Raw genomic sequence first — 26,601 nt, forward strand, 5'->3', positions numbered from 1 at the left:
CTAAGAAAATAAGTAATGATTTTAGGCAGTGAGAGAACCAGTCTAGTTTGCCAGATAAAGAACTTGGGAAAGCCAAATATGATGATGACCCAGAAGGCTGGGAAGGCTGGGGCAAGGAGGATCATATTCTTGAGGCCAGCCTGTGCTACATAATGAGCTTTAGAATGACTTGTACTACATAGCCAGGCCATGTCTAAAAAAGGAAGAAAGGAGAGGCCTGGAGAGATGGCTCAGTGGTTAAGAACACTGGCTGTTCTTCCAGGGTATTAGAATTTGGTTTACTGCCGGAGTCCAGCGCCAGCAGGTCAGAGAAACTGGAGAGATGTGGAGGCGGTGACGGAACACACAGGAGATTTATCTGAGGGAGCAAAACTTACTTCCCTTCTTTATTTTACTCTTACCTTTTTATACCTAAGACAGAAATTTCTACACACAAAAAAAGATTACTTCACAACCACAAATTACATATTTTCTAAAAACAAATTAAAATCTTTACACAAGAGGAAATCACATTATGATCACAAGTTACATATTTTCTTAGAAGCTCACATGTATTAAACATTTTCCTTTGTATTATTTTTCCCACCATGACATCTTCATCCCAAGGCAATGATTCTTTTGTTATTGATTAACAAACTTTAAAGCAAACCAAGTATATTTCAGCCCAGTGCCTTTGTACTGGCTGACAGCAGTTTGCGGTTACAATGTAGCAAATTTTTCTCCTTATTCTCTACAAAACCTTACTCAAGTGGTCTAGATAACCAGTCCTTTTTTCGTTTTTCTTTACACACAATAGGGTCATTTAATTTCCTTTCACAACTTTGTTTTTTCAGAGGGGACACTGAAACCTGTGATTAAATCTGTAAGCTATATGACCAAGGAACTCAGACCTAACCTTGGGTGTTGGGACATAATTGCCTTCTTTGCTCATCAGGCTGGTTTTCCACAGGCAAAGCTCATGGGCCTATTGACAGTGGGTGAAACTTCCTTGTTCTCATTTCCCGTCCTCAGCGCCTCTCACATCTAGCAGAAAGAGGGTGTCTTCTAATCTTATTTCTTTTTTGTATCTCTCGTTAGAGCGACTGTCAGAGCAACCTAAACCATTTCCCTAATCATCTTCACTGTCTTAACCCTGTATCTTTAAATCATTGATCTAACTAAGCATCATTTTTCTATAAAAACCATCTTCATTATGATCTGCAAGTAAATTGCCCAGTGAGGAGTGGGATTTTCTCATGAAACAACCACACTGTACTAGATACAGTGGGATTCTTCCTTTAGCAATCACACCATGCCAGATCCGGTAAGAACACCATAGCAGCAAGCAGCTTCGTGTTGTCTTTACAGCTAGTTCATGCTTTGGGAGTCAGTCTACCATGGGTGTGAAAATACATCGTTATTTTGCATCGAGAAACCTACTGACTAGCCTAGTCTTTTCCTAATTCCCCATCATTTGGTATATGTGTGTGGTTTTTTTTTGTTTTTTTTTTTAAAGATTTATTCATTTATTATGTATACAGTGTTCTGCCTACATACCAGAAGAAGGCACCAGATCTCATTACAGATGGTTGTGAACCATGTGGTTGCTGGGAATTGAACTCAGGACCTCTGGAAGAACAGTCAGTGCTCTTAACCGCTGAGCCATCTCTCCAGCCCCCATGTGTGTGTTTTATGTCTAGAAAGTTTAGAATTCTCACTGTATTCTAAATAATCTAAAATTTCACAATAATGTACCATTTTCCATTCTTGTGTCAGATATCTATTAAAGCCCAGGATCATTTATTCTGAAATATCTTTTTTATTTTTATTTTTTAGCCAGGCAATGGTGGCATACGCTTTTGTTTGTTTGTTTGTTTTGGTTTTTTTTTTTTTTTTTCAAGACAGGTTTTCTCTGTGTAGCTTTGCGCCTTTCCTGGATCTTGCTCCGTAGACCAGGCTGGCCTCGAACTCACAAAGATCCACCTGCCTCTGCCTCCTGCGTGCTGGGATTAAAGGTGTGTGCCACCACCGCCCGGCTGGCATACACTTTTAATCCCAGAGGCTTTGAGTCTGAGGCCAGCCGGTCTCCACATCCATCTTGTTCCTTCCCATATCATCTCCTTCTCTCTCCTCATCTCGTTCTTCCTCATCTTGTTCTTCCCCATCTGACTCTTCCTCATCTCCATCTCGTTCCTCTAGTACTCTCTTCTAGCCCTTCAATCTACTTCTTCCCCATCTCAGTTTGTTCCTCTCAAGTTCTTCCCCATCTAGTTCTTTCATTCTCTTTTCTCTTCTCTGTCCTCCAGTGCCCTGGAAGTCCTGGTATATATATACTTACAAGCAGTATTCCCTTAGCAGTGCAAAGCCAGGCTTCCAGGGTCAAACGGAGGGGTGATAAGAATCACATAGGGAGGCAATAACCGTTAATTATCATTTGCAACCCCAAAGGGAAGTGACCAATGGGGAAATGAATTAACTAAAGGCTAAATTCAGGTAATATCTAAGAAGAAGGCTCTTATGTGCTCAACTATAATCTTAAACATGATTGGTAGAAAATGTTAAGAATCTATAAGTTGCTAGGTCAATGGGAGAAAATAAAACTGTCTTTTTTCCTGTGATTCATATCTGTCCAAGCTATCTGCCATTTTTCTGCAGGGTGGGGGAAAGTGTGCTCGGTCGCTAGGCAACCTGTACAGCTAGATGCCTCTGGTAATAGTTAAAGGGAGATCTGGAACTAGAGGTAAGGTTTGGGAAAGGAGGAAGTAAAGCTTAATTGGCACATCCACCAGGCCTTCTCAAACAGGTAGCCCAGATGCTTAAGTTTGTTCTTAGAGAGTACAGAGGTATCTCTGATAAAGTACTTTCATCCATCTGGGGATGGACCTGGCCGGATGCTGCCAATGATGATAATTACAGGGAGGCTTGAACTGGGGTTCTGGCTGAGCATAGCTGTCAGTGCAGAAGGTTATCCATATATTCCTAGAAGTGGTTAGTTAGGTAAGGAGTTAGAGGTCTATAAAGTTAGTAAGGCTGTAAGAAAGGAGGGTCTGAGCTAAATTGTGTAAAGCTATTACTGAACATCCACCTGACGGTGTCTCCTTGTGGAATTTGTCTTAAATCCACTGTGGACTGTTATTACTACTAGTCCTTGAAAGTGGCCAAGGGAGATATCTGATTCCAGAGAAAGCCTTTCCTGAGGCTGTTCTCCAAATACCTGGAATGTGTATGTCCAGAGAGTGATCAGTCCACACTGTTAGCCCTTCTTAGGGAAAAGTCAATTGGGAAAACTATGAAGGCACACATGATTTTCATAACAGAGGACAGCTGATATATAACAAGCTAAGTAACACCAAAAGCTCCTTGGAATTTGGCTTCCTCTGGAGGAAATCCTTGATCCCTCCAAGTAGTGACTTTGCCATACCCAGCTGAGTTCTTATGATATATTCCTGCAGCCCGCAGCAAGTGGAGAGAAGGGGGAGGGAGTGTGGAGGGCATCAACAAGTGACTCTAGCAGTGGCCATGCGCAGCTCTTGTGCTGCCTGTGGGCACAGCAGCCATAACACCTTCAGACTGGACTGGGACCTGGAAGGTGGCCACGCCCCCCCCCCCCCCCCCCCCAATTACCCACAGTAGTCCAGGCTGAAGCAGGGCCTTATGCGGCTGGCTTACAGGAAGGAGTTTTTTATAGGGAGCAGAGCACTCATCATGCTCCTCTGAGCCTCATGCTTATGTGCAAAAGCAACATGGTCAAGTTTAGAGTTGGGGGAACTCAACAGTGCGGGAATACAGGCTAGGTCATTCTGTTCGGGGGTACAGGCCTCCTGAAACTCCGATTCTGAGAATTCCAACCTTTGAGGCTCTAGAAGTGCCTGTACAGCAGCCTGCCTGGACCCTGTGCTGGGCACTCCTGACACTCTGTACCTCTCAGAGCACTCTTCTTAGGTCCTGCTTGTTTTGCCTGGAAGGTCCCCTGCTCCTATAAACACTGCTTCGCATGGTGGGACTCTGTGGTGCCTTACCTCTTGTGCTCTCTTCTCAAGTCCTGGGTCTTTCCCACTTCTCCCTAAGAGTTGATTACCACAAACTATGACCTAGATAAGTAAGCTCCTCCCCTTCATTCACCCAAACCTTTTGTTGTTGTTGTTTTCCTTTTTGAGGCAGGATCCTTCTATGTAGATCAGGCCGGCCTCTGTTCCTGGAATACTGGCTTAAAAGCATTTGCCAGCATGCCTGTATATTTATTTAGTTTAAATGAGTAACTGCTATATTGCTTTGTCTGGGTAGCTTTGTCTTCATGGACTTGGGTAGGAGCATGGGAGTTAATTAAGAAAGGGGAAGGAGCCGGGCGGTGGTGGCGCACGCCTTTAATCCCAGCACTCGGGAGGCAGAGCCAGGCGAATCTCTGTGAGTTCGAGGCCAGCCTGGGCTACCAAGTGAGTTCCAGGAGAGGCGCAAAGCTACACAGAGAAACCCTGTCTCGAAAAACCAAAAAAAAAAAAAAAAAAGAAAGGGGAAGGAAAACATAAATACAGCTGGTGCTAAATGCTGGGAGGAAAGAAAGTAGGGCAGTGGGAGAGGACAGGATCTCCTGTGTCTTAGGTGGCTGGTGAGGCCCTTCCTAACAGGCAAGGTGAGCAGTTTGCTTGGGGCCAAAGGATTTCTTATGACATGGCACCTCAATGCTAAAATTAGAACAATCCTGGCAAATTGCAGAGAGTAGACAGTCTGCAAAGAGGGGACAGCAAGTAACAAGGCCTGGAGTAGAAGGCCAGTGTGGCATCCAGGAGGGGACAGGCCATGGTCACTGTGAACATGGTGACAGAGGGCCAGGCTGAAGCAGCTGAGACTGAGTCAGTTAGCAGATGCCAGCCCTCACGGCCTTCAGAGTAGTATAGATTGTTTAAAATGCATTCATTTATTTGCATGGGAGGGGATGCACTTACCATGTGTAAAGAGGTCAGAGGACAACTTTTGGGTTCCTCAGGCTTGACAGCAAACATCCTTCCCGACTGAGCCATTTCACCAGCCCAGTGTCATGGGTTTTAGTGTAACTGGGAAGTCAACAAAGGGCTTAAACATGACAGGATGTGGATTTATGGTACTTTAAAAAATATTTTATTTTTAATTATGTGTCTGTGTATGTGAGTGCCAGTGCCCACAGAGGCCAGGGACATCAGATCCCTAGAGCTAGAATTACATGAGCCACCCTAAGTAGATGATGGGAACCAAGTGCTCGTAACTACTGAGGCATCTCTGCAGTCCCAGGACTTATTTATGTTTTACAGTGATTGTTGGGTGGTGTGTGGCTAATTCACTAAGGAGAAGGCTGGCTAGAGCTGACCAGTGGCCTGCACTGGGAGAGATGCCCTTGTCGCTGCTAACTGTACTGCTTCTCACCCCTCCAGCTGTACCCTCCTTTTGAGCTCAGTAGCCATGTAATCTCTGAGCTGCATGGCTGAGTGTTGCTAAAACTGCCCAAGTTCACTCCAGAAAACTAATGAGTTTACTAGGCTTCCTTACAGACTATAGATGAGAGGTTAGTTTATGGGAATGTGGGAGCTCCTCCCCCAACAGGTGGCACCTGAAAAGCCTTTACCCACCAGGACTTCCTTGCAGCTGCACAAAGGGAGACCCTCTTTCCATGTCTTCCCTGGTTTATATATACTATAGCCCTTCCCCAGGGCCATGTATAGTTAAGGCAGAGATGCTTACAACAGGTGGTAGGAAGTGGCTGGATATTCAAGTGAGGGTCTCTGACCCTCCCCACTCCTCCACGAGGGATTATTAACAGTTAACATCCCCAAAGGATAACCTATTTTAAAAGGGGGTACAGCTGAACTCAAGATGGTGGTTGCTTGGCTCAGAGTACAGTCACCCCAACACTGAGATTGTACACATTTAATCCTCGTGCCCTAAACCCGTTTCTCCTGCTGCTCACTGGTGCTCTGTCCTCTCAGTTTGCAGAGCACTGAGTGTAGTAAGAGACTGTTTTACATTAGCTATTGATTTCCTCATAGGGCCAAATGGTAATGCTTTTGAATGCCAAGCTTAATAAGATCGATTTTTGTCTTGGATGCTTTTACAGGGTTATATTTAGAGTTGTGTAACATAAATAGAGCATGAGAGTGTGGGTAAAATAATGCAGTAAGAAGTAGATCTATTAAATTTTAGGGGACAAAAGGCCATTTAAGTAGAAATGCCAGAGGCAGGGGTGGGAGCAGTGAGGACAAGACTTAAAGCAGAAGCAGTAGAGAAATGGGGTGTTATCACAGAGGCTGGAGCTGCATGTGAGGGAGGGCCTATGGGAAATGCCTCCCCAGGGCTGGGGGTGTTCTGGTGACCAAGGCTGCAGGCATGCACTCCTCAGGCAGCTGGCATTCAAGGACAGGCCATGAATGAGTTACTGTGTGGTCATTTCAGAGAGGAGCAAACAGTGGGACATGCTCAGTTGTAGATGGTGGGGGACTGATGGGCAAGCAGGGAAGGCTGCTGGTGACAGGAAGTCACCTGTGAGTTGGTGACTTTCTGAGATCTGAATGATGGGATTGAGCCAGCCCTGGGAAGTTTTGGGTACAGTGTTCCAGCTGAGTTCTTGGACACCAAATCAATGGCTTCCGTAAGTGGAAATGTGGAGCTAGGAGGCAGGAGAGGAGCCAGCAGGGTCCCTGTTGGCTCTACCTACTTAGACAAAGTAAGTGCTTACAGTAATAAACCAGGGAAGGGCTATGCCACGGAGACCACAGAAGCAGAAACTCCAAAGGTCTGTGGCCGTGGCCACCCGCAAGGGAGTTAAGGGGAAGGTGGGTGGTTCAGTCTTTACGTTACAGTGGGTTGTCCGGGGTGGTGCGTGTGAGAAGGTACAGAGTTAAGAGGCCAAACCTAGGAGGAGTGAGAAACAGAAGGTATGGGAGCAGAGCAGCAGCCTGGGGCTCCTCAGAAAGCCCTTCCCTTCTCTGAGAACACGTGTGCAGCTGCCCTGGGATCTTCCGACTGCACTTCTCAGTTGTATGCTTTCTCTTGCCCTTTGCTGCCAGCCTTTCGCTCTGGACCCAGCTTTGCTTTCTGTGGGCTTCTAAAGGCCTGGCCCGTGGCACCCTCGTTCTTGTCTTCAGGAGTTGTAGCAGCAGGCCGGGCTTTCTGGCTTCCCTGGTGGGATGGGTCTCTGAGGCCCTCCATGTCTAGGAGGCTGGGTTTGCCAGGGGCATTGGTTAACACAGGCCTCCTGAGATGGATCAAAGTCTTTGTTTTAAAAACACATTCTTTCAAACTGGGTGGTGGTGGCACAAACCTTTAATCCCAATACTTGGGAGGCAGATCTCTGTGAGTTCGAGGCCAGCCTGGTCTACAGAGTGAGATCCAGGACAGGCACCAAAACTACACAGAGAAACCTTGTCTCGGAAAAAACAAACGAAACAACAACAGCAACAAAAAACATTCCACTGCTGGGCGGTGGTGGTGCACGCCTGTAATCCCAGCACTCGGGAGGCAAAGGCAGATGGATCTCTGTGAGTTCGAGGCCAGCCTGGTCTACAGAGTGAGTTCCAGGACAGGCTCAAAACTCTTGGAAAACCAAACAAAAACAAAAACAAACAAACAAATAAAAACCCCAAAAACAAACAAACAAACAAAAAAAACAACCCACTGGCCCAGATCTGAGTCATTTGACAGTGAATCCAAGTGGAATGTTCTGTGTTTGAAAGCAGAGAAGGCAGTCAGGAAAAAGAGGCAAGGAGGAGGGGCGAGAGAAGCCAGGACTTGAGAGCAATCTCAAATGGCTTGAGAGAGATGCTTCTTCTTGGGAAGTTGGCAAGGGGAGAACACAGGGCCTTGAAATGGAGAAGAAATGAGGAAGAGAAGCTTCTGGGAAGTGATCTGAGTCTTCAGCAATGAGAAAAGCAGGGAAGTTTTTGAAAAAAAAGAAAGAAGGCAGAGACATGATTTGCAGATCTGTAATCCCAACACTGAGAGGCCAAGGCCAGCTTTGACTATATGTGAACTTGAGGTCAGCCTGGGCTACATGAGACCCTATCTCAAAAAAAGGAAAAGAAAGAAAGATGAAGGGAAGTGTAATAGGCTTTCTTGGACCTCCAGCCCCCCAAATCATGACATGGAGACTTATTATTAATTATGAATGCTTGGCCCGACAAGGTTTCTCTGTGTAGCCCTGGCTGTCCTGGATCTCACTCTGAAGACCAGGCTGACCTCAAACTCACAGAAATCCCCCACTAGCTCTTATAACTTAATTTAACCTATTTCTCTCATCTATGTTTTGCCTCCAGGCTTTTTACCTTTCTTTTATCATGTATGCCCTACTCCATGTCTGGCTGGCTGGCTGCTCCCTGGCTGGCAGGCTCGGGGCATCTTCCTCTCTTTCTCCCTCATTCTCTCTCTGTTCTTTTTTGTTCTTTTTCTCTCTCAGAGTCTAGATTCATTCCTCCTCCTATTTATTCTCCCTTTCTGCCAGCCATGCCTATCCCTCTACTGCCTAGCTATTGGCTGTTGAGCTTTGTATTAGACCAGTGAGGGGCCTTAAGCAGGCAAAGCAACATATCTTTACATTGTTAAACAAATGTAGCATAAACAAACCTTTACATAGTTAAAGTAATATTCTGAAACAGAGTAGGACATACAGAATGAAGGAGAAGTAAAAAGCCCAAGGCAAAACGCAGATGAAGAGAAACAGGTTAAGTTTGAAAAGCTAGCCAGAAACAAGCTAAGCTAAAGCTGAGCATTCATGACTGTGATTAAGTCTCCATGTCTTTATTTGGGAGCTGGTTGATGGCCCAAAAGAAAGCCTGCTACAGGGAAGGAAAGAAAGACAGAGGGAAGGAAAGAAAGACAGAGAGAAGGAAAGTAGGTAGGTGGTTTGTTTGCGTCAGATACATATTGTTGAGGGTCTTTGCTGGAGAGTAGTTCAGGCTGAGTGAGAGAACTGGCAGGTCAGTAAAGGTGTACTTGAAGTTTGCTGTGTGTTTTAGCCAGGCTGGCTTGCTCCATCCAGGATTGCTCTGCCATGCCCAGTCAGCTGGCGCTAGTGCTAGCTACTGTGGGAAGAGCAGTTAGGTCTTAGCAACTAGTTACATTTCCAAAACACATTAACCTCACAGTTGTCCTCAGCAGCAAATCAAGGCCTGGTTGATTGGTTTTCCTCTCTCTTACTTGTACCTGTGAGAAGGCTCATAATTAGTGAACAACTGCCTCTGGGATTCCGTATAAGGGTTCTAATCAACAACGTTTTGCAGAATGTATTAATGTTGGCTCTGAGAGTGAGCTTAGCTTTCTCTGTCTGAAGCGGCTCCTTTGGAGCATGGATGTGGTTTGCATGGAAAGATGTGTTTGCTCAGGTGGCTGGAAAATGCTTTGTAAGCATCCTGGTCACAGAAATAATTGACAAAGATGTCTGCTATTGGATGGAAGCGTCATCAGGACCTCTTTTCTTCTTTAAATCTTAGGTGGAAAATGGGGTATTTGTAGCCAGCCCACTTCAGGAACGCACAATTCTAATGCGAAAAGAGGGTGAATCTGCCAAAAGCATTAATGAGATGCTCCTGAGCAGACTCTCTCGGTACAGAGCCTCCCCATCGGCGACACTGGCGGCCCTGACTGGCTCTACCATCTCCAACACCCTGAAGGAGGATCAAGCAGGTGGGTTTGCCTCTTCCTGACCACCTGCCTACACCTCCTCAGTGCAGCACACACAGCCCACCTTCCCTGCACCTCCCCCACAGTGACTAGCAGGTCCAGCTGTGGGCAGAGTGTGAGCCCTGGAACAGTTCTGCCTTACCTGTAGCTGTCTCCGCACCATCACTGTCAGGGAGGACATGGAATGCAGTCCTAGCACTTTGGCAGCTGAGGCAGGGGGATTGTGTGTGGGAGGCCAGCCTGGGCTATGTGAGATCACCCTAAATCCTCCTGGAAAAAAAAAAAGAGTATCTGAGTCTGAGCTAAAATGGATTTGATTCTCTGCTTTAATCCTTTTACTGTTTGAAATACTAGGAAGAAAAGCTCTTGTGGTGTATTCATATGAGGCTATCTAGTAAATACTTTATTGTTATATTAGAGTGTAAGGACAATGGCTTGTTGCCACAGGCCTCTGTGGTATCACTGTGAGTACTTCGTTAATGCTTGCTTTATCGTGGTTAGGCCATTTGAGTCAAAGGAGATACTTTGTACAGAAGAGTTCTTATTTATTTGTTTGTTTGTTTGTTTGTTTATTTAGTATTCAGTGTTCTGTCTGCATGCATCCCTGAAGGCCAGAAGAGGGCACCAGATCTCATTACAGGTGGTTGTGAGCCACCAAGTGGTTGCTGGGAATTGAACTCAGGACCTTTGGAACAACAGCCAGTGCTCTTAACCTCTGAGCCATCTCTCCAGCCCCCAGAACAGTTCTTTTTAGCTAAGTAAATGTTTTGGGGGTTGGCAAGATGGCTCATTGGGTAAAGGTATTTGTGGTCAAAGCTGACGACCCGAGTTTGGTCCCTGGATCCCATGTACTTTTACATGAAAGTTAAAAAGTGAAAGCAGAGAACCAACTCCACAGAATTGTATTCTGACCATCATATGTACACACACACACACACACACACACACACACACACACACAGTAACTAAACAAATGTAAAGAAGACATCCAAAAGTAGGCACTTTTCATGCCAGGCTAAAATAATGATCTGTGTTTTTACCTCCAGGCCACCAAATCCTTTTCAGTATACTTAGTACATCTGTTTTCTTTCTTTCTTTCTTTCTTTCTTTCTTTCTTTCTTTCTTTCTTTCTTTCTTTCTTCCTTCCTTCCTTCCTTCCTTCCTTCCTTCCTTCCTTCCTTCTTTCTTTCTTTCTTTCTTTCTTTCTTTCTTTCTTTCTTTCTTTCTTTCTTTTCCTGAGACAGGGTTTCTCTGTGTTGTTTTGGTGCCTGTCCTGGATCTCGCTCTGTAGACCAAGCTAGCCTGGAACTCACAGAGATCCTCCTGACTCTGCCTCTCAAGTGCTGGAATTAAAAGAGTGCACCACTGGCACCACCACCGCCCAGCTTTGTTTTCTTTGTTAAATAACGAAAGAAAAAGAAAAACAACAACCTACCTCCCAGCTCCACAGATACTCTCCCACCATGATCTCATGCAGCCAAGGATGGCCTCCAGATCCTGATCCCCAGTCTTTACCACCTAAGTAGGATCCATAGTAGTAGACTACCATACCCAGCTGCTAGTGCTATGTGTGTGTGTGTTTTATTTTTATGTGTATGTATGTTTTGTTTGCATGTGTACTGTGTACTACACTTGTGTCTTCTCATGGACCAGAAGAGAGTGTTGAATCTCCAGGACCTGGAGTTACAGATGTTACAGATGGCTGTAACCCGCCATGGTGCTGGAATTAAACCTGGGTCTTCTGGGAGAGCAACAATGGCTCCTAACTGCAGAACCATCTAGACCTCAGAAGGCAATATTGTAGTTAGAATTTGTGGTAGGGTGTGACGGCTCATCCCTGTAAACCTAGCACTTGGGAAGGTGAGGCAGCCTCAGCTACTGAGAGACCCTGTCTGAAAAATCACACACACAAAACCCCCAACAATACACATTTGGAGTTTTTGTGAAAACTGTTATCTTTATTCAAAATGTGATTTTCGTTGTCCTTTATATGAGTTTTTGTGTTCATTTAACATGATGCTATTCCACTGAAATTTCAGCAGTTCTAGTCCACATGGATCTGTGAAAATTAGTTGAACATTCACAAAATGAGCTAGAGAGATAGTGTAGTTGGTAAAACTCATGCAAAGCAGGCATGAGGACCTGAATTTGCTCCCAACATTTGAGGAAAAAGCTGGTTATAGTGGTGCACTGTTGTATTCCCAGGCCTGGGGGAGTGCGGGTCTCTGTGAGTTCCAGGCCAGCCAGGGCTGCAGTGAGACCTTGCCTGAAAACAGAAACAACAAAAGTAAAGTTGACAGCTTCGTAGTGATATTACTGAAGTTGACTTCAGACCTCCACACCCATGGATACACACGCACACACACGCACACATGCATACTAACCCAATCATAAATAATAAAAATAATTTTTAAAATGTGTTTTGTTCTGTGACAAGCTAAAACATATTTTCTGTCAGTACGTGTCTGTGAAAACACCTTGATGAACATATTAGGCTGCACAGTTGCTGAAGTTTTCCATTCATTACTTTATAGATTTTCATTACCACAGGAATTGATGTTCTGGATAAAGAATATATTTGTTGAGGGCTTAAGTTTTTTAAAAAGGGAGCTGTTTGAAGCAGCTCCATTCAAAACATCAGAAAGAATAGGTTTCTTTGCTGCTCTTGCAGAAGACTGGGGTTAGGTTCCTAGCACCTACACTGTGGCTTACAGCCACCTGTCACTCCATCTCCAGGGGATCCAATGTTCTCTTCTGATCTCTATGGGCAAATTAAAATATAAGAGTTAGAAAGGAAGGAAGGGAGGGAGGGAGGAAGAAAAGAATAGATTCCACTTTCCTAATCTAAACCCCAAGAATGATTTTTCTCTCTGTTAAGACTGTGAATAATTAGTTGTGTTTTATAACCTGACAGCTTCCCAAAGCTCTGGTGTACTTCCTGCTAATGTCATTGGTCCTCACTGAGCTCACCTACAAACCTTAAGTCCACTCTTCAGTGCCTGGACACAGGGGAGATGATGTGCATTCCATACCTCCTGACTAGAAACAATAATTATTCTGTTGATGATATCTTATGTCACAGACCCTCAAAATAGAAAGAAATGTATATATAATAGATATTGTAAGCCATGCAGGTTTAAAATTACTGTGTCAGAAATGTCCTGCTTTAAGCTGTGGGCACTCAGACGCCAGAGTCATGTGGTTATCTGTGAGTTCCAGGCCATCGAATGATACATTGTTTCAAAAATTGTTTTCTATAAAATGAAAAACAACAAGAGCCAGTGTGTCTTTAAGTGTGTTTAATCACAGCACCCGGGAGGCAGAGGCAGGCCGATCTCTGTGAGTTTGAGTCCAGCCTGGTCTACAAAGTAAGGACAGCCAGGACTGTTACACAGAGAAACCCTGTCTTGAAAAACCAAAAAAAAAAAAAAAAAAAAAAAAAAAAGAAGAAGAAGAAGAAGAAGAAAGAAAGAAAAAACAACTTAATAGCTTAATTATCAACTCTCAGTTAAATGACAATAGGAATTCTGTTTTGAGATTTATTCCATGTAAGCATTCATTCTTTTGGAAGGATCTTTAGAGTCCTAAGGCTTACTGGCCATTGGGAACACCTTCAGGACAGTCAGACCACCCCATAGGCATCTTGGAGTCAGTAAATAATTCTTGCTCTTCCTGCTTAATCTTTTTATTTTCTTCTATTTAATATGACAAGTGTTTTGCCTACATGTATGTTTGTGCACCACCGCTTGTATGCTGAGTACCCTCAGACGTTAGAAGAGAGGTTCAGATTCCCTGGAACTAGACTTACAGACAGTTGTGAGCTGCTCCGTAGGGATTGGGAATTGAACCTGGGTCCCCTGGAAAAGCAGCCAGTGCTCAGAATCACTAAGCCAACTCTCCAACTCCCTCCCTTTCTATTTGCGGCCTGTCTTGGTTTCAGTGCAGACTTCCTCATTATATCTAAGTCTGTTTTGTTAATCAGATTCATCAGAATGCAAACTACTTTTACTAAGTACTTTCATTCTCCTCTCCAGCAAATACTAGCTGTGGCCTTCCTCTGAAAATGCTGCGGAAGACACCCATGTACACTTGTGGCACATACTTGGTGATGCTGGTCCCACCTCCAGGGGGGTCAGGCAGCTCTGCCACCCGCTCTCTTTTTGGTGGAACAAGTGGTCTGTCGTCTTTAAAAAGTAAGTAGATTTTATTTGTAATCCTCTTCCTGATGTATCTTAGTATTAGTTACTTTTTTGTTGCTCTGATAACACACCATAACCAAAGGCAACTTAAGAAGAGTTTATTTTGATACTGTTCCAGAGGAATAAGGGTCTGTCATAGAAGGGAGGGATGACAGCAGAGCAAGAAGCTGAGACAGTCTCTCTATACAGCCCTGGCTGTCCTGGAACTCATGTTGTAGACCAGGCTGTCTTTGAACTCACAGAGTCTGCCTGTCTTTCCCTCTGAATGCTAGGATTAAAGTTGTGCATCACCACACCCAGTTAGAAATCACATCTTTCAGCACAAGGTTGAAGGAGAGAGAGTGATCTGGAAAGTGTGAGGCTTTAAAATCTCAAAGCCTGTCTCCATTGACATATTTCCTCCCGAAGGCTGCACCTCCCCATAACTTCATCACCAACTGAAGACTGAGTGTTCGGAGTCCTGAGCCAACACGGAACATTTCTCATCCAAACCACCGCAGTCTCTAACTCTGAAATGTGGAGCTTTGTTATTTATTGTTTGAAATTTACTCTGTTAGAGTTTGTTTTCTGATAACACAGAATAATAGTGGTCAAGGAGTTATAGCCTGAGAATTTGTCAGTTGATCTGGGGCTGAAGACAGCACCCAAGGCCTGTGTATGTTCTTACCCCTGAGCTACATCCCAGCCCTCAAAACAGAACTTTTTGAACTTGTTTTTTTTTTTTTTTTTAATTTTGTTTTATTTATTTATTTTGGTTTTTGAGACAGAGTTTCTCTGTGTAACAACCCTAGCTGTCCTGGGAACTAGCTCTGTAGACCAGGCTGGCCTGGAACTCAGAGATCTGCCTGCCCCTGCCTCCTGAGTATTGGGATTAAAGGCTTGCGCCACTACCACCTGGCTAAACTTGTTTCATTTTTTTCATGCAGAGTCTTACCATGTAGCCTTATCTGGTCTAGAACTATAGCAGTCCACCTGTCTCTGCCTCTTGAGTTCAGGGATTAAAGGTCTCTTGTGTTTTGGGTCTTTTTCACTTACTGAAATTTAGACCCATTTGATTAGTATGGTTCTTTTTTTTTTTTTTTTTTTTTTTTTTTGGCTTTTTGAGACAGGATTTCTCTGTGTAGTTTTGGTGCCTGTCCTGGATCTCACTCTGTAGACCAGACTAGGCTGGCCTCGAACTCACAGAGATCTGTCTGGCTCTGCCTCCCGAGTGCTGGGATTAAAGGCATGTGCCACCACTGCCTGGCTAGAATGGTTCTTCATGGACCATTTCCCACGAGGACACAGTTGATGCCGTCGTGGTTCCATATCAGCCCAGGAAATGCTTCCTTCTATGGCCTGTTCCACATTGGTCACCATGGGTCTCAGCACAAGGAGACACCAGTTCTTGCCTTTAGACCATAGGGGCTGCTAGGTAGTTGGGCTGAGCTGACCTTTAGGAGCTCTGAGGAGTGATAATGTTTGTGACAATGAGAAATGGTCATTGTTGGAAAGAGGAGCCAGGTGTACATGTTGCAGGATGTGGGGGTACAAGTCATTGTGGAGTGGGCTAGAAAGGAGAGACTTCTTGGAGTCTCAATTTGGAATGGTAAGAAATGGGTATTTTTTTATTTTGTTTTGGTTTTGGTTTTTGGTTTTTTGAGACAGCACTTCTCTATGTAGCCCTGGCTGTCCTGGAACTCACTCTGTAGACCAGGCTGGCCTCAAACTCAGAGATCCTCCTGCCTCTACCTCCTGAGTGCTGGGATTAAAGGTGTGCACCACCACACCCATGTAAGACGAATTGCTTAACAGTCTTATTAATTAAAAAACCTGGAGCCAGATATTGGGGTCAAAACTGAGAGATCAGGAAAGCAGAAAGAAACCAGCCACGTTCTTACCACTAGAAATCTCAGCCCAAGGAGAGGGCTCTTCCTGTATACTCACACTTATATGCCTTGTCTGCTCTGCCATCTCACTTCCTCTCTCCCCTCATCTACGTCACTTCCTATCTGTGTCTCCAGACCTCTATGGTTAGTGCTGGGATTAAAGGTGTGTGTCACCACTCCTGGCTCTGTTCCCAGTGTGGCCTTGAACTCACAGAGATCCGGATGAACCTCTATCTCCCGGGGGAATGCTAGGATTAAAGGTGTGTGCTACCATTGCCTGACTTCTATGTTAAAGTAATAGCTGGCTTTTTCCTTTGGTCTTCAGATAAGCTTTATTGGGGTGCACAAATCAAATATCACCACACACCCGGTGTGAGAAATGGATGTTATTCATCTATGTGTATAAGCAGAGTAAGGGCTCTATGATAGGAAGTACACCGGAGAAGATGGTGGGTGAGACCATTTGTGGGGTGGAACAGTAGGAAACATGAAAGAAAGAGGGCTGGGGGTATATCCAGGAGAGTTTTTATCTAGTACATTCAAGGCCCTGGGGTTCATCCTCAGGGGCAGGGGAGACATAGACAGTAGTTTAGTCTGGAAATAGTGTGGTTCCCACTACAATGATGGTGGAGTAAGAAAAGGAATGTAAGAGCTACAGTACTGAGACCGTGTGGAGAAGGAGGAAAGGGGCCAGGAATGGTGGAGCACACCCATAAGACCTTGGAACAGTGTCCTCAACCTTCTAACACTACAACCCTTTAATACAGTACCTCATGCTGTGGTGACCCCAACCATAAAGTTATTTCATTGCTATTTCATAACTGTAATTTTGCAAGGTAAATATTTGATATGCAATATACCTGATATGAGAACCCAGAGGGGTCACAACCCACAGATTGAGAACCACTGTTCCAGTATTTGGGAGGATCAAGAGAATGGGCTACATAGTGAGTTTAAGGCCAGACTCTGAAGGAAAAAAACACCACAAATAAACAACAACAACAACAACAACAACAAAAAACAAAAAAAAAACAAAAAGAAACTGAGTAGGTAAATCTAGGCAGGGTGCTGCACACCTCTAATCCCAGCACATGGGAAGTTGAAGCAGGAAAATCAGGAGTTTGAGGCTAGCCTAGACATCATGGTGAAATTCTGTGGGTGTGGGTGTGATGTCAGCAGTAGCAACTAACATATATATGCCTGACATTTTAAACTCACTTCAGCTGCATGGCAGCTATGAGGTAGGTGCCTGTCCTAGTCAGGGCCTGTTGCTGTAATGAAACACCATGACCAAAAGTGATCTGGGGAGGAAAGGGTTTATTTAGCTTACATTTCCACATCTTAGTCCATCACTGAAGGAAGTCAGGGCAGGAACTTAAGCAGAGCAGGATCCTGGAGGCAGGAGCTGATGCAGAGGCCATGGAGACATGCTGTTTACTGGCTTGCTCCTCCTGCCTTGCTCAGCCGCTTTGTTATAGAACCCAGGGCCAGCAGCCCAGGGACGTCCGCACCCACAGAGTGTGTGTCAAGCTGACTGTAACGCTATCCAGCACAGCACCTATCTCGGCTTTACAGGTGAGGAACCTGAGAGGCTAAGGACTTTCCCATGCCGACCAGATGTGGTAGAGCCGAATTCAAACCTAGATACCCAAAGCCCTTCCTCTCCACTGTTCCACTCTCCGGTGTGGAGGGAAAAGTGTCTGTGAGTCACATTGAGAACTGGGAAGGAGAACAACCTCATACCAATGCTCACAAGGGCCAGCTGAGACGTTTCCTAACACGCTGCCGTCCTGTGATGCCAGTCTTCCTGCCCTCCTTACAGTTTCTCTTTGACCTTTTAAAGTAGAAAACCACCTCCATATCAACAGTGCTGTTTTAAATTCATTTTTCAGAAAGAGTTCAAGCTGGGCAGTGGTGGCGCACGCCTTTAATCCCAGCACTCGGGAGGCAGAGGCAGGCGGATCTTTGTGAGTTCGAGGCCAGCCTGGTCTACAGAGCGAGATCCAGGAAAGGCGCAAAGCTACACAGAGAAACCCTGTCTTGAAAAACAAACAAACAAACAAAACAAAACAAAAAACCCAAACAGAAATAGAGTTCAGTATCAAGCTTAGGAAGACATTTGGTCAGCATTGCTTTCAGGGATCTTCTGTGTTTGTTTTCTCTTAGTTGTTACTACCAACAGATAACAACCAAAAACAGAATTTTCAAAAGAAGTCTGGTTAGGAGCCTAAAATGGAAACTTTGAAGAGTAGTCTTCAGGATCATTAAATAGATGTTTGTTTCCACAGTCCTGGCCTCCAGCTTGGTGTATAACATTTCAGACGGTCAGTTCACAAGTCGTGCGGATCTCATAGATGCTGCTGGAAGCTCACTGGGGCGTGGTGCTCTTGTACCAGGATTGGGTAAGACACAAATACACCTATTTCCTTGGACGATTCAGCTTGAGTGATTGCTCTTGAAAATCTTGCCAATTTTCTGTGGCATTTCAGTTTCCTTAAAAGAGAGAAATGTTAATATCCTTTAGTTTAGGGACTCAGTGTGGAAGCTGCCATATGTAAGATTCTCAGATGAACTGCCGTTGAAGACACTCACATTACATTGTAAGATGATGCCTGTTACAATCTCAAAATTTCATGCCATACAAAGTTTTATTCCTCTGAAGAACACACGTTAGGAAATGGACCCAATGTCATACGTTGTGCTTGCTCTTTGTCCAGACTACTGTGGAGCATGTATAGAAGTTTGGGACTCCCTAGAACTTTTTATTGTCCATTGATGTTACCTGTTCCTGGTGTCCTGGATTTTTCATGAAAGCCATCTGAATCCTTTTCGGAAGTAGTTCATATGAACTAGTTGCTGCAAGCCACGTATTTTGTGACATGTTCCATCTCACATCGGAGCTGAGCAAAATTGCAAATTAAATTCAAGCTTTTTGTTCAGTTCCAATTTAGTGTGTTGTCACATAGTTCATTGGGAGTAGAGGTACGGCTGTCAGCACTGGGGGAAGTTCTCGCTCACTCTTTGTTCTTTTTCAGTTCTGTGGGGAATATGTGTACGGGTGTGTGGTGGTACAGTAGCTGAATGAACTGTGTTCTTTGCAGGTGCCTGTTACGATACTGTGAACAACATGCTATGGACCTGCTCAAATGACTACATCGATCAGTGGTGCAATCCTGGGAACCAGGCCTTCCATTACGTGTGCCAGAGACTGGGGGTCAGCCATATCATCACCGAACCCAAAGGTGAGCAGCACTCTCAGCTCCCAAGTATGACAGACTAGAGTGGCAGCAGTAGGTGGGAATGTAGGCCAGCAACAGAGTGTATTCACAGCTTCCTCCTTGGAACTTACAAACTAAAACCCACTGTTGTCCATGGCGGGAAAGGCTGGGTATGGGGAAGGAGAAAGCATGTAAATCAAAAAGCATATAAATGGGGAGGCTTTGAAGAACTTGCAGACTTTTAAAAGGAAAACTCCTATGTTCCTCCCAAAATCTAAATGTAGATATAAAATTTGATTATTGGTGCTGAGGAGGATCCCATGTAATCCCAGCACATAGGAGGCTCAGTAGAAGGACTGCTATTCATTCTATGCTAGCCTGGGCTATAGAGTGTGAGTTCTGGTTCAAGCTGGGCCTAAGATCCTGCCTCAAAACAAAACCCAAAACACAACATTGATTATTGGTTCTTGGACTGGAATCCTATGCTATTATAATGTTTTATACTGACAATAGCTTAGTTATATCCAAAAGATGAACAGTCTTTGCCCAAATCCTGCTGCTAAGACTTAAGACTCCCAAGGCAGGAATGAGTGGGATCTAGTAGGACCCTCGGGGTAACAGGCAAGCAGGGGTTTTCTTTTTAACCACGGAGTTTCCAGAAGTCCTGTCTTCATAACTGCCCATGCTTGCATCCTTTTATGGTCTTTTAAGCTGCCTTGTAGGTGCTGAGACTCAAACCCATGTCCTTTGGAAGAACAACCATTGCTTTTAACCATTGAGCTGTCTCTCCAGCTCCCAAAGCCATCTTTCTTGTACTTTGCCTATGTAGACTATTCTCTACCTCCATCCTCTGAATGCCTGAAACCATCCATGAACCGTGAAATAATTATATAAGAAAATGCTTGTTAATCCTCAGGTTTAATTGATAAACATCTATCCAAATGGGATAGAAATGCTGCGCTCTGTGGGGGGGGGGGGGGGGGCGCGACGACGACGACGACACACGACTTGTGGACAGGACTTCTTCCACAGGGCAGCCATGGAAGATGGCTCTAAGTCTTCTAGAATGGTTGCCAGCATGGACTGAGATGCCTGAATTCAAACCCTAGCTCTATCACTTCGTAGTTGTGTGATTTAGGGTAACTTAACCTCTCTCACTCTTTGTTTACTGGTCTATAAAATAGGACTAAAAGAATTTAAATTTGTAACCATGCATGTCAGACTTTATCCCATTGCTAAGCATACATAACTAGTTCAGTAAGTGTGGCTACCTGTGTTACATCCCATACTGTGGCAGGAAGGGTGCTAGAGCAACACTGGTATCGATGGGCACCAGGAGTCTGTCCTTGTGTGTGTACGGCTTGTGTACACTGGAGAGTTGCTCCTCTGGGACACCTGTCATGTCTTTCCTCACCATGCTTCCTTTGCATCTTCCAGAAGAAGCAATCAGCACAAATGAGGTCATAAACCAGTTACTGCACCATGTTGGCGCCATGTGCATTCACCAGCTCAATCTTCTGGCCACAAACCCCAACCTTCCCATCACTAGCGTCCTGGGCAAACAGCACCCCATTGAGGCACGCCATCTGAGCAGCATTTGTGACATCATGGAGAAGGCCATGGTTAATGGAGACACCTGTATCGTACGCTGCATCCTTGTTGTCTTTCAGGTACATATTCTGTGTGGGCTTAGCAAGATGACACAGACTCCTCCCAGAAGAAACACTTTCAGCAACCTCTGTTTTGCATCTTGCCTCTTTGTCATTCTCTGACCAGGGTTGTCAGCATCGTGTGCATTGCACTTGGATTAGTGGGATGAAGGCTGTCTCATTGCTGTTAATGTGTGTAAGATATTTACTCTATCCCACTGTGCACTGGAAGAGAATGGAGTTGAAAGTGCACCTGGTTATCATTTCACAAGAACAACTACCCTGTGCTTTCTTCTAGAGGGCTAATTTTATCCTGGATGGAATGAGCATACTTAGCTCTGCCTCTTATGTTTCTGTAGGTGGTGTTTAAATTTTTCTTCAGCCCACAAACTGAAAGGAACCGAGACATCATTCGGCGCTCAGGATTGCTTCTTTGGCAGTTGTTGATGGCACCAAAAGACCAGATCTGCCCTGAAATTCAGAAGGAGGTCTGTCTTGCCATCAGGTAAAAAGCAAATGGGTTTTCTTAGTGCTCCCTGCAAAGTAAGCAATGCACCAGAACCCTCTGTGCAGGCTGTAGCCTAGATAGCTTAGCCCACCAGGAAGGAATCTGGACCTCACCAACTGAAGACCATTTCCATTGTGAAAAGAGCAAAACTCTTGTAAGGGCTGTGAGTGGACAGTGCAGGTAACTAGCGTGTTCTCAAGTGTGAGTGTGGAGGGTGCTTTGGAGCATGCTCTGGCAGTCTGCTCTGCCACTCACATTGGCTGTGGCCATAGTTTGATGCTTCTGTTTCCTCAGATGTGAGATGGAGTTAAAAAGGACACCTACCATGTAGGTTCATGAGGTTGGCATGAGCAGTAAGCTGATATAGTGCAGGACTTAGTTGTGTTAGTCCTCATCCACCTGCTCAAAATCCTAGTGGAAGATTTTGACTCATTGCCACCCATGAATGATGACCTGAGTCTAATCCCCAGAACTCACCACAGAAGGAAAGAACCACCTCCTCAAGGTTGTCCTCTGACCTCCAGATGTACACTGTGGCATGCACATGCCTGCCCTCACATCACACACACGTGAACATATGTATATACAAATAATAATAATAGTAATGAGTTTTTGAAAATCTTGTTGAGCTGGACATAGCAACACATACCTTTAATCCCAGTCCTCTAGAGGCAGAGCAGAGGCAAGCGGATCTCTGTGAGTTCAAGGCCAGCTTGGTCTACATAGTGAGTTCCAAACCAACCAGCACTACATAGTGAAACCCTGTCAAGAAAAGAATGGGTCCCTCTCGTGGAACCAGGACCTTACTAGTTGGCTAGGTTCGCTGGCCAGCAAGCCCCAGGAGTCCTCCTCTCTGCCTCCCAGCACTGGAATCAGGTGTGTGCTCCTGTGCCTAGCTTTTCTACATGGGTGCTTGAGATGGAATTCAGTTCCTTATACTTTGATAGCAAGCTCTTTACCCAACAAGCCATCTTCTCAGCCTTCTCACTAGTGAATTGATAGGCCATAGTCTATTGAGAAATTTGTTTTGTTGCTTTGTTTATATATTTTTTTGACATTTTTCTTCTGTTTTTTTTCTCTTTTTGAGACTGGGTCTTTTGATATAGCCCAGGCTGCCCTTGAACTTTAGATTCTCCTATCTCAGTCTCTCAATTTCTGGAGTTAGAGGCAAGGGCCCTCATGCCTAGCTATTAATTATTGTGAATTACTTCATTAATTTTTTTTTTAATTTTTATTTTGCAATACAATTCAGTTCTACATATCAGCCACAGATTCCCTTGTTCTCCCCCCTCCCGCCCCCCTCACCTTCCCCCCAGCCCGCCCCCCATTCCAATCTCCTCCAGGGCAAAGCCTTCCCCACAGACTGAGACAGGATCTCACTAAGTTGCCCTGGCCAGCCTGGAACTCGCTGTATAGACCAGGCTGGCCTCAAATTCATTCTGTACCTCAGATGGCCTTAATATTTTTTTTAATATGTTAGTTTATTTTATTTTAACTAACTTTCATAGAAGTAAAGTTGTAACATGATCAAATGTAGTTTAGAGGCCATTGGAGACTTGGTTGGTTGGTCTATAAGGGTCTTCTGGCAGGAGTGAGCATAGAGGGCAGGTTTGTTTTGTTCTTTTTCTTTTCACTATGCTAATGTGTTGAGTTGCTTCCTCAACAGATCAAATGTGGTTCCAGGCAGAAACTCCTGGGGGAAGGGTAGACACTGTCCTGTCTCTGTGAAGCTTCAAGTGCTTGAGGCATAGGTTCCACTCAGGCTGTGTGCTGAGCCTGCTGCACACTTGACTGTGTGCCGCAGCTCGACAGAAAGGAAAAGCCAAAAACACCCCAACCCAACAACCTAACAACCCAACAAAACCCTCAGATGCCATTTTCCACCCTGATCTTCCACCCTTCTCAAAAAGAGATCAGGAATTCTCTTTGTCACATATCTGGCCAGACTGACATCTCTAACAAAAATATAAATAGTTAGAGTTTGTATTTTATGAAATGTTTTAAAAAACTTTTTGACTTTCCTGTCATTTCAGCTCTGGCTTAAATATCTTATACCCAGGTGAAACTGAAATCAATAACTTACTTAAGCTGGTCTTAACAGAAGGTGAGAATTATCCTGGAATTATCTTTGAACAACTGTGTGTGTATATGTATCTGTCTGTCTGTGTATGTTACTAACAACTGAACCTAGGGCTTTGAATTTGTTAAGCATGCATTCTACCATTGGTTATATTCCAAAGCCGAGTTTTCACTTGGGAAAAATTATTTATATTCTGTATTTTGATTGTACATGTCAGATGCCCTGAAACTCCAGTAACAGATGGTGTTGAGATGCCATGTAGGTGCTGGGAACCACTGACCCATATCTTTCTCCTGTTCTCTCTTTTTACTTTTTAAGAGAGTGTGTCACTGGGCTGCTCTCCCAGAGGTCCTGAGTTCAATTCCCAGTAACCACATGGTAGTTCACAACCATCTATAATGAGATCTGGTGCCCTCTTCTGGCCTGCAGGCATATGTGCAGGTAGAACACTACACATAATACATAAATAAATCTTTAAAAAAGAGAGAGTGTATATCACTAATTTTCTAAGGAATGACCTTGAACTTTCAGTTCTCCTCCTTCAGCCTCCTGAATAGCTGGAATATTCTAATCTTTCTTGTTGTTCCCAAGGAAACAGCTGGGCACTGATACAGTGGGTTCTCATTTTCTTCCTATTAGTCAGCATACTTGAGAAAATGTGTATTTGGGGCTGGAGAGATGGGTCAGTGGTTAAGAGCATTGGCTGTTTCTTGAGAGGATCTGGACCATCACCCACATGGTGGCGCACAAACATCTATCACTCCAGCTCCAGGAAATCTGATGCCCAATTCTAACCTGTACAACCCAGCACCAGGGTTGTACATAGTATACATATATCTAGGCAAAACACATTCATGGGTGGAATGTTGGCTTACCATGCAAGAGTCCCTGGTTTCCTCCTAGTACCCAAGACAAACAATACGATGTGTTTGCACAGACACCAGCACTGAAGGTTGAAAGCAGAAGCCACAATTCAAGGATCAAGCTTTATACCTCTTCCTTTGTCCTGACTCTAGATGTTTGACACATCTAAAAATAAATGACTTCCTATTCTAGCATGGTGGTGTACCTGCAATTCCAGCATGTAGGCGGTAGAAGCAGGATGGTGAGGAATTCAGTGTCATCCTCAGCCTTATCTCAGAGAGTTCAGGGCCATCCTGAGATATGCGAGACCCTGTCTCAAACAAATGAGGATCAAAAACAAAACCAATTTTCTTCTTCTTCTTCTTCTTCTTCTTCTTCTTCTTCTTCTTCTTCTTCTTCTCCTCCTCCTCCTCCTCCTCCTCCTCCTCCTCCTCCTCCTCCTCCTCCTCTTCTTCTTCTCTCTCTCTCTCTCTCTCTCTCTCTCTCTCTCTCTCTCTCTCTCTCTCTCTCGTTTGTTTTTTTTAAGCCCTGGCCGTCCTGGAACTTGCTCTGTAGACCAGGCTGCCTTCGAACTCAGAGATCCACCTGCCTCTGCCTCCCGAGTGCTGGGATTAAAGGCGTGCACCACAAACCGCCCGACTTCTCTTGATGATTTCTAACCCAGGGTTTTTGTTTGTTTGTTTTTCATACATTTGATTGTGTGTTTTAATTTAGACTAAACAGCAGCAGCAGCAGCAGCAGATGACATGGTAAAGACACTCAGCATTTTTTTTTTTTTTTTTTTTTTTTTGGTTTTTTTTCGAGACAGGGTTTCTCTGTGTAGCTTTGCGCCTTTCCTGGAACTCACTTGGTAGCCCAGGCTGGCCTTGAACTCACAGAGATCCGCCTGGCTCTGCCTCCCAAGGACACTCAGCATTTAAAAGCAGCATTCACCTAAGGAAGTAGCAAAACCACTCTTTATAATCTACCAGGAAGACAGATCACACTTAATTGGATGTCCTGCCTCTAGCCGTGCCCTGGTTGTGATGCTGTTTTGCTGCTGTTTGCATGAGTCTAAACACTGTGCTCAGTGTTGTCCTCAGTCTACTTCTTTGGAACCTTTTTTCAAAATAACATCAGTTTTCTTTGGGTGGGAGATGCAGTTTGTGAAGATATTGTCCTAACCTTTTTAAACTTGAGCAGTCCTCCTGCCCCATCCTCCCAGATACTGGAGCTACAGCCCAATGTAGATGGGTTTTCTAAGTGTTGTTACCAGGGTCATTCATGGAGTTTTGTCCTGTATCAGGAGAGAGAAACAGTGGACTCTCCCAGCTGCGAGATGTGATCCTAACCAACCTAGCTGAGCAGCTTCAGAACAACCGATTTGGCAGTGACGAGGATGATCACTACAGGTGACACCTGCTACTTCTCTGTTGCTGTGATTAAATACCACAACCATGGGCAACTTATGGAAGAAAGGCTTTGTTTGGGTTTTGCGATTTTAGGAGGAGGATAAGGGTGCATCATGATGAGTAGGCATGGCTGCAAGCAGCTGGTATCGTGGCAGAAGCAGGAAGCATAGTGTGAATTAGAAGTGGCACAGGCTTTAAATTCCCGAAGCCTGCTCCCAGTTACACACTTCCTCTAGCAAGGCTGCACCCCCTAAGACCTCTCCAAAGAGCACCAGCTCGGGACCATTTGTTCAAATGTCATAGCCTTGGGGCGGGGGTGGGGGGGTGGGGAGGGTGGGGGGGGTGTCGGCATTTTCCTTCAGACCACAACACATCCACTATGTTGGTCACTGCTAGCCTTTTTTATAAGTGATGATTTACATTTAAATGTGTTTGATCATTAACCTCCCTGTTGTAGCTAAATTGATCCTAAATGGTGGGCCCACTGTAAGATAATAAATCATGCAGTTGTTCTAAGAGTTGAAATAGCACACTTCAGTATGGTCTGCCTTATCAGGGAAGTGTTTTAGGCTTGGGAAAGTCCTCAGCAGAAGTGATGAGTGAGGGGAACCCTATGCTTGCCCTCTGCGAAACAAGCTGCATGTTGGAGCTAGGAGGTTATACCTTTGTTTTTCTGTTATAGTTCCTTCTAAAATACTTAAATTAGGAGGTAGGGCAACATTTTGTGGAAATCAGTTTGCTTTGTGGTGTGTCCCATTGGTTTAATGATTTGATGGCAGTAGTGAGTTAATATCTCCATTGTCCCTTAGCAAGTATACTCTTTATGTTCCCTTGTTTTAAAGACTCAATGACGAACTCTTACACTACATCCTGAAGATTGTTGTGCGAGAATCCTGTATCCTAATCACCAAGTGCCAAACCGTTTCCAAGGATGATTTCCAGAAGCTCCTTTCAACCGTGCCTGTAAGTGAGGCCTTTACTGAGGCAGTGGTGTCTCCTCTTAGAAGAGTCTGTGGGTGACTGAGCTTACCCTGGAAATGTGCTCACGGGCAAGTCCACTTGGAGCACTTTCCTAAGAAGGGGAAATAAGACAGACAGAGGCACTCCTCCCTGAGACGCCTTATGGCTGGCTGCATTTGGAGTTTTGTTTTATGTAGGAGAGTTTCCTCTCTTAATTTAGCCTGTTTCCTAACTCAGTGTGTT

The 26,601-nt window shown here is 44.6% G+C and overlaps 1 protein-coding gene across 1 annotated transcript in view; it reads left to right on the forward strand.

The window, feature by feature from the left end:
• Positions 1-26,601, forward strand: part of Hectd4 (HECT domain E3 ubiquitin protein ligase 4) — a 164,259-nt gene that overhangs the window by 59,046 nt on the left and 78,612 nt on the right. Inside the window, exons 8-16 of the mRNA XM_059249761.1 lie at positions 9,432-9,624; positions 13,656-13,814; positions 17,977-18,090; positions 18,790-18,930; positions 20,344-20,576; positions 20,915-21,060; positions 23,097-23,167; positions 25,293-25,398; positions 26,241-26,361. Of these exons, the coding sequence (XP_059105744.1) occupies positions 9,432-9,624; positions 13,656-13,814; positions 17,977-18,090; positions 18,790-18,930; positions 20,344-20,576; positions 20,915-21,060; positions 23,097-23,167; positions 25,293-25,398; positions 26,241-26,361 (1,284 nt within the window). The remainder of the gene's footprint in view (positions 1-9,431; positions 9,625-13,655; positions 13,815-17,976; positions 18,091-18,789; positions 18,931-20,343; positions 20,577-20,914; positions 21,061-23,096; positions 23,168-25,292; positions 25,399-26,240; positions 26,362-26,601) is intronic.

This window comes from Peromyscus eremicus, chromosome 23 (assembly GCF_949786415.1).
Source record: "Peromyscus eremicus chromosome 23, PerEre_H2_v1, whole genome shotgun sequence".
Classification (NCBI taxonomy): domain Eukaryota; kingdom Metazoa; phylum Chordata; class Mammalia; order Rodentia; family Cricetidae; genus Peromyscus; species Peromyscus eremicus.